This window comes from Porites lutea, chromosome 4 (genome assembly GCF_958299795.1).
Source record: "Porites lutea chromosome 4, jaPorLute2.1, whole genome shotgun sequence".
NCBI classification, from domain to species: domain Eukaryota; kingdom Metazoa; phylum Cnidaria; class Anthozoa; order Scleractinia; family Poritidae; genus Porites; species Porites lutea.
Genome location: NC_133204.1, coordinates 12,355,781 through 12,363,280, shown reverse-complemented (window position 1 = coordinate 12,363,280; position 7,500 = coordinate 12,355,781). Strand labels below are relative to the sequence as shown.

At 40.1% G+C, this 7,500-nt stretch overlaps 1 protein-coding gene across 1 annotated transcript in view; it reads left to right on the top strand.

Moving 5' to 3' along the window:
• Positions 1-7,500, top strand: part of LOC140935940 (inositol 1,4,5-triphosphate receptor associated 2-like) — a 43,806-nt gene that overhangs the window by 27,159 nt on the left and 9,147 nt on the right. Inside the window, exons 18-30 of the mRNA XM_073385513.1 lie at positions 283-378; positions 481-569; positions 799-836; positions 937-1,024; positions 1,227-1,311; positions 2,073-2,107; positions 2,398-2,437; positions 2,578-2,624; positions 3,115-3,155; positions 3,267-3,349; positions 4,021-4,122; positions 6,314-6,409; positions 7,093-7,500. The exon at positions 7,093-7,500 is cut by the window's right edge and continues 398 nt beyond it. Coding sequence (XP_073241614.1) covers positions 283-378; positions 481-569; positions 799-836; positions 937-1,024; positions 1,227-1,311; positions 2,073-2,107; positions 2,398-2,437; positions 2,578-2,624; positions 3,115-3,155; positions 3,267-3,349; positions 4,021-4,122; positions 6,314-6,409; positions 7,093-7,500 — 1,248 coding nt within the window. The remainder of the gene's footprint in view (positions 1-282; positions 379-480; positions 570-798; positions 837-936; positions 1,025-1,226; positions 1,312-2,072; positions 2,108-2,397; positions 2,438-2,577; positions 2,625-3,114; positions 3,156-3,266; positions 3,350-4,020; positions 4,123-6,313; positions 6,410-7,092) is intronic.

Here is a 7,500-nt window from a genome sequence, read left to right as displayed (position 1 = left end):
AAAAGTGAATTTTTGTTCCATTGTTAAATTACAATTTTTTATACAAGTTTAAGGCCTTCGCGGCCGTTTTTGGTAAAAGGAACTGAATTGTACAAATGTTAAACACGATCCCGAGACGAAATTTATATTTGCCGGTCCTGAGTTTTGCTTACCATTTTCCCAAAGTGGAACTGGCCATGTAAATGGATCTTGGCCTCCCCTCTTTCTTGTTTTGCTTTGAAAGCGAGAACCTGAAAGTTGAGACAATGTTTATTGTTTACTTTTGTCTTACATTTTTTATAGGCTAGTGAGTTCAAAGAGAAAAAAGAAAGAGCACTGCGGCAGATTGATGAACTGGCAGTACTTGACAAAAGTGGTGAAGTGAAAGACAAGAAGGAGGTAGTATGCGCGATAGTAGATTTGGCAAGGGAACAATGTAAGGGATCTATATAATATGCTGTATCTTCAGCTAAGTTTAGTTTGTTATGAATTGTTTTTCAGGTTCTTCGAGAACAGCTAACTCAAGACTTGGACAATTTTGCTACCCGCGTGTCTTCCCTCTGTATTAAGAAGAAAGCCGCCGAGAAAAGGTACAAAAAGACTATTGAATGTTTTGTTGTTACTTAAAGACTTACATTATCATTTTTACTCGACACAGACGTACACTGACATTTACAACTTAATCCATTCTTCCGGGATTCCTGCGAAATAATTTTGTATGCCACCGTAGCATGCTATGCCTTGTGGTAGTGGTAAATTATATAAATACGTCTTTTTATTTCATGCTTTAACCTGATTAGTGGCGGTTTTTGTTTCTAGAACGATGAAACTTTTAGCTGCGTCAAAAAAGCTCAAAGGTTAGTGGGTTGGTATTTGTACTGTTTTTCGTGTTTTTTTTCTTTGTAGCGTTTGTTTTAACAAATCTTGAATCATTCTGAATTTACTTTTTCATTTCAGAGGAGAACAAACAACTTTTTGATGAGCGGAGTAAGGCTTATCAGAAACTTGGCACAATGTCCCTGTGCAATGATGAAATGAGTGTAAGGTAATTGCATACAGCCCAGTAATACAGTAATAGAGCAATTACTGGGTTCCCATACCCCTCTCCCCCCGCTTCCATGTTGCTCACCCCATTTAATCAGGTCATAATATCTGAAAGCCCGTTTAATCCATAGATGTTGTACACCAGGTACTATACTTTAAGGTAGGTTAGATTTATTGTATCATTATTCCAAAACGTTTTGTAGGATGTTAGAACTTGAGTCCAGACTTGAACAAGAAAGAAAGACTGTTGAACAGCAGAGTGAAGAGCTTCGATTCCTCGAGCAGCAGGTAAGTTAGAGCTACACTTGATCGTAATGTATCGTTATGCAGTGCCATGTGACCTTAGTACTGTACCGCTGCTGAGTAGTTAATAAAAGTTTGTTACACCCGAACCTCCACTAACGTCCACCTCTCTAGAACGGCCACTTCTGTACAACGGCGTTTTTTTTTTTTGGCGGTCAGTGCATACATTCACTCTTGTTTCAACTTCTCTACTAGGGCCACCTCTTTTCAATGGCCACTTTCTTCTGTCCCCAAGGTGGCTGTTGTAGATAGGTTTAACTGTATTAAAAAAGTTAACTTGGAGAAGTTAAATTAGAGCTACAAACGCTAAGTACACTAGCTAGCCAGTTTTTCTATTTCAATTCGCCACTTTATAAACGAACTGGGCCGAGTTAACTTTTGCAAAGACTTCTGGGACCGTTACTAGCGACAGGGAGAAACAATTGACCAATAGCTGACTGGCGCCTCCCCAGTAACGATCTCAGAAACAGGTTCGAGATATATTTCGGCACCAGTCCCCTCTTCGTTTCTAAAGTGGCGAATTGCTCAAGCTTCTGTGAAGATCAGTTTGTCGCATGAAAACTATTGAGTAGCATCGAGCTATCGTAGTATTGCGACATTTCACACAATGTTGCAAATGGAAATTTGCACAAGTTGTGAACACATGATGCAGTTTAGCGAGTTAGATGTTTTCTGGGGCTGTAAAAATCAACTTTTGAGAAACCCTTATTGTCTTAATAAACCTTTTCTCTTGCTTTCCTCCCCAGTTATCAGCAGTCACCGAGGATCTGTTTAAAATGAGGTAGGTTTTGCTGCTGTTTTATACAATCTGGTCGTGGATTATATCCACAATAGAGCCAAACTGTGATTAAAAAGCGCTTTCTTGATATTTTGATTTTAAGCTGAATAATTATTGAAAACGTCGTTGCAAGATATGCAGAGACAGTATATAAAAGCAGCAATCTGTCTTAAGAAAGAAACTCCAATAGTGAAATGACATACCTGCAATCGCCTACAGTAAGCAAGTTAAAAAGCTTCTTGCACAAGGTTATGGAGAGACAAATTACTTTATCATTCGTTTGCCGTTTGCAGGGATGAGAAGGAAAACCTGTCGAGGTCTCTTGAATATGAGGTAAATAACAAATCGTGTTGTATGTATTAAAAGGTCTTAAGAATAGTAGAAGAAAACAGCTCAAAATTTTAGCTTTGATGGTCATGTTCTAGCCTCCAGTTCTTCCGTACTTATGTCTCGTGTCTTGCCATTTTTTGCAGAAACGTCTAAGTTCGTCGCTGGAAGAAGAAATTGTGACACTAAGAAAGTAATGCATTGCTTCTTTTTATCTAAAGTGTTTGTTGTAGCTCTTTAAATAGCATTTATAGGCCAGTAGCAATAATAATATAGGATATAGCACAATAGGTCTTGTGAGCTCGCCCTTTTGAAAAAGTCTTGAAGTCGTGACTATGGTGAACGGTAAATGCCTCAGTGTTATTTGTGCAAACTTAAAACCTTGGTCGTTATGTTGAACTGCAACATGGCTTACAACATGTTTAAAATTCAGACTACTATAACAACTGTCCCTTGACGGTCCTGCTTTCATGGCACCTACAACAATTCTGACGGGCTTTTTGTTTCCACTATTATCATTATTGCAGCCCATAGATATAAGAGGGTCTAGTTCACGTGACTTACTGCAATAAGCCTGTTGCTTTTAGAATTGTTTCATTGTCACACCCTTAATATAGCGTGTTCTTGTTAGTGCTTAACGTGTTTGTCCTGATATTGTGTGTCCTTGTTTGGTATATTTGCAGGAGCCAAGATGAGTTGGAAAGCCAACAGACGCTTTTGTTAGGTAAAAGTTGCATGAAGAAAGTAGTATTTAGTACTGTGTGTTTTTTAGTTCATTACAAAGTAGCTTCTACATAATTATCGTAGTAATCGTTTCTTGTGTTTCTTCGTTCAGTGAAAATCAAAGAACTAGAGAGCGAATTGCTGAAAACTACTTCACAACTGGGCGTGGAAAAAAGAAGAACTTCCACACTGGAGGTGCGTCATACTGCTTACTCCTGAACTGTTTTTTATTGAATGGGACTGATAAGAGGCGGAAGGGGAGAGGGCGGTGCCCGGGGGGTGATTAACTCGAGCTTTTTGAAACAACTCTGGAATGCTTTACAACCTGTTAAACCCTATTATTACCCAGTACAATATGCGTTTGGGGGGGAGGGGTGCACTTCACGCGAGTAGAAGGAATGGGGAATGGGGTGACTCCTCACTTCTTCCTTTTTCCTATGCCCCTCTCCCCCTCCCAATTGATTGCGCCTTTTATTCACAGATAGTACTGATTCGCTGCTTTCATATTCCCATAATACTCCTTATATATTTTTGGCATAAGCATTGTTTCCAATTTCTCTTGGGATTTACAATCCTCCCAAGAGAACTTGAAAACAAGACTTATGCATAATTTTGGGGGGTAAACAAGGTGTATTATGGTTAATGTGGAAGTAGTGAATTGCTCGTTTTCTCAAAAAATGCGCCTGTATCGTTAGCTACCCTTATATCTACTTGCACCTTCTTTGTATGATATTAACGAGGAGATCATTAATTATTCTCATGCATGTCCTTTATATTTTAATAAATAGATGAATTCTCTTAAGGGTTATCAGGAACACGTCTGTGTCTTTTCTGCTGTGTTATGACTTTGATTCTCTGTCGCACAGGAGTCCATTCAGCTGTCCGTATCAAGGCACTCGGATGAGCTAAAGGAAATCTTCGATGCAATACCTATGAGTGATATGGAGCTGCTTAACAGAAGTAGACAGGTACTGACCGCATCATAGCTTACGATAGAGGCGGCCTTAACGGTCGTTTATCAACGTGCATGTCGCATGAAGCATTCGGGATTGACATTTCTCCTTGAACTGGATGCTATCATTATTCAGTTGACCGCTGGGGGAAGGGGGGTTACCAGGTCTATAATAGCCCACGTGAAAATGGGATGCTCCGGTCGAAAGGGATACCTTTTTAAGGCTTCAGGTATATGAAAGGGTAGGGGTTTCTTTACTGGTTGAAGTATATAAAGGGATAGGGAAATCGGTCACTGCGGTCTGTGAAAGAACCTAAAAGGGATAACAGATACATTTTATGGCTGTGAAAAAGACACGAAAACTTTCTGGTTTAGTGATTTAATCATTACTAAAAGACATTGCTTTTACGGCAGTTAAAAGGGATGCAACGTTCTAAACTAGGTATGTGAAAGGGGTGCCATTTATCAGTAGAAGGTATAGGGAAGGGGTACCATTTTCGTCCAAAAAGGAAAATAAAAGGCTAAGGGGTTGAAACTCGGGACGGAACCTCCCCGTATAAAACGTAATTGGGTAGCCGAGTGCCAATGTATGTAAATTTGTGATCAATTTGGGTTTCTGGCAAAACTGCCCACCTACCCCATCCCCCTCGCCCCCCCGCCCCCCCCCCCCCCTTTCCCTCAAGCCAACGTTAACACTTACTTCTCACTTAGGGGAGGGATAGGTGGGTAGTTTCTCAGAAACCTTAATTGATCGTAAATTTGGTAGACGCTTCAGGCTTAACCTAAGAGAAAGTAATGTCTCTTCGAAGGGAAGCCTTCAACTTAACATGGTGTAATTTGTAACGCAACCCCAAGAGTCTTTTGGCTTCCATGGCGCTCTTAAGACGTCTTTTCTTTTCCGAGGAGGAACAGACGACCTTCTCTGTTGCACTAGATGATGTTCAGGAAGCCATTTTGAATTGTGATTTAAGAACGCCTGAACATCCAGTTGTTAGTATTCAATTTCAGAAACAATCAACTGGAATTTGCCTTGTAAGCGTTCAGATTTGAAGTCAAATTTCGTGCTGAATCTGGGTATTTTCAATCATGCTTTAAAAAAACCGGGCCATGACCACCGTACCTACCTACATACTTGTCATCAGTTGTGATGATTGTTTAAACACTGAAGCAATAATTAACAATTATTGGACGAGGTTGAGCAAAATATCGTGATTTGTCAGTGGCGTCGGCGAGGCAAATAATTGATCTGCAAGACACTGACAAGTAACGATATTTTGCGATAACCGAGGTCAATAATTGTTTTATCATTCGATCACCGAGTTTGTTTTTTAATGAGTGTCTTTGGGGAAGCTGCCATTTTCACGCAAGAGCGATCGCCAGAAGGAGAAAAGCGTGGCTTCATCTACGCATGAGCAGAATATTATTTGCAGCCAAATACAGTTAGACGACAGACCATTATTTGTAGGCAGTTATTGGCAGGTCACGTGGTAGGCTCTCGGTCAATGAAAAGGAATAAAAATTTGCATTGAAGATAAGTCCATTTAATCTCAATCGTGTCTAAATAAACATTTTCATAGCGTACGAGTGTTGACTATGCATTCCAAGTTTGCCAACAATTCAAAGATAGAGCGAGATTTAGCGACGCGAAAGGAAAGTTACGAAATTGACCGGTTTTGTCACTTGTTTGCCTTGCGCGCGCTTAATGCACGCGCTACCTTTTTATATCGTCGCGTTTGTTGCGTCATGAATTAAAGCTTTCCTTTTTTGCGTGGGGATCGATAACATGAAGTTTATCAGAAGGGATGTAAGCGAATTTATGGATTTATTTACATTTAGATTGTCTTGTAATTTTACTGACATTATTAGCTAAATACTGAAAAAAAGACAAATGGCAATTGTTGTTGCTCGAAATATCTAAGTCGTAAGTGTTCATCAGTAGGATGCCTGAAATGTGTACAATTCCCAGCTGGTTTTGGCTCTATTAAATCCTATACCAATTGTAGCGTCACCGAACATTTATGCAATTGCTGTCCACTGCTCTCTCATAGTAGTGCTATGGGGTCCGAGGTCGGCTCTTCAGTGACAGCCATTCTAAGACTTTTTTTCCGTCGGCTGAGTCGATTTTCTTGTGGCGAAGGCAAAGACGGACCCATTTCTGTGTGATTTTAGCCATGATTGTGTCCATTCTTTTTTATCTTCTCTCATAGTCGCCTCGAGCTTCGTCTCCATGTATTACTGGTCACATGGTCAAAACAAAGTTGTTTGAATTTGTCTCGCAGTCTGACACGAACAAGAGGATACAGGTATTTAGAGTGGCTGACCTTTGTGCACTTTTTTAATTATCGTGACCATAGACTGTCAATAATGCGGAGGCCAGAACAAAAGACGAAAGATTTGTCTTGACAGTGGCGTTCTGTTATGACAACATTTGATTATTTCCCTTTTTTGATCACGCACGAAAAGTGCTCCGTTGCCAAGGTGTCATATGCCCGCAAACTGTCTTTGTGCTGCTGCTTGCAATTGAAATGTTTAATCTGCGGTAGACTTCGTACTCTTCAAAGTTGCTGTATCACGAGAATCTTCCAAAGCTTTCGTGTTCGAGGCGCTCGAATGATGAAGGTAAACTCAGGGGTGCCCAAAATACACCCCAACAACATCAAAAAGACATCAGTTTAGTCTCATTTGTGGGAGCAAACCCTATAATTAAGGGATTTTTACTAAAGGTTCCCAAGTTGCACAATCAAATTCCAAAATACTGGCCCAACTTTTTCAAGTTTCAGTTTGCTTCATTCCTACCTATAGCTCATCCTAATTTTTTTTTGTTGTACTTGTAAGTTAACTAAACTACTTGTAAAGTAATTAAATTAGCAAGACTTGGCTACTGCTGGTTAATTTACATTGATAAGAACACTTCTGCATTTTTAATGACATAAGTACTAAATCTGGGTGACTTTATTGGCCTATAACTAGTTTGATTTTCCTGCAGGGCGTAGGCAGAGACTCTCCTGATGGAAAACCTGTTAATGAGCTTGAGGAGAATGAATATCAAGAGGTGTCCAAATCTCAGCAAAGGGAAGAACTAAGACAGACTCCTTTAGAGAGATGGCTAGATGATGACTTCTATAAACAAGCACCTTCCTCTATCTCCAGTGATTCCTTAAGCCCTAACAATGGCAGGCAAGAGGTTGATGGAATTTCTGAGTCGCCGAGCGGGAAATTTTTACAGCTTGTTGCAAGGGAATGTAGAACATCTGGCAGCCAGACGGATTTGAAAGATTTTGCCTCCATAGGCTCACAAACCGATCTCTTAAGCGAGATCGAGGAAATAGATTTGAAGGAAATCTTATCGAAAGGATCCCAGACCGATCTTTTACGGGAGATAGAGGACATTGAT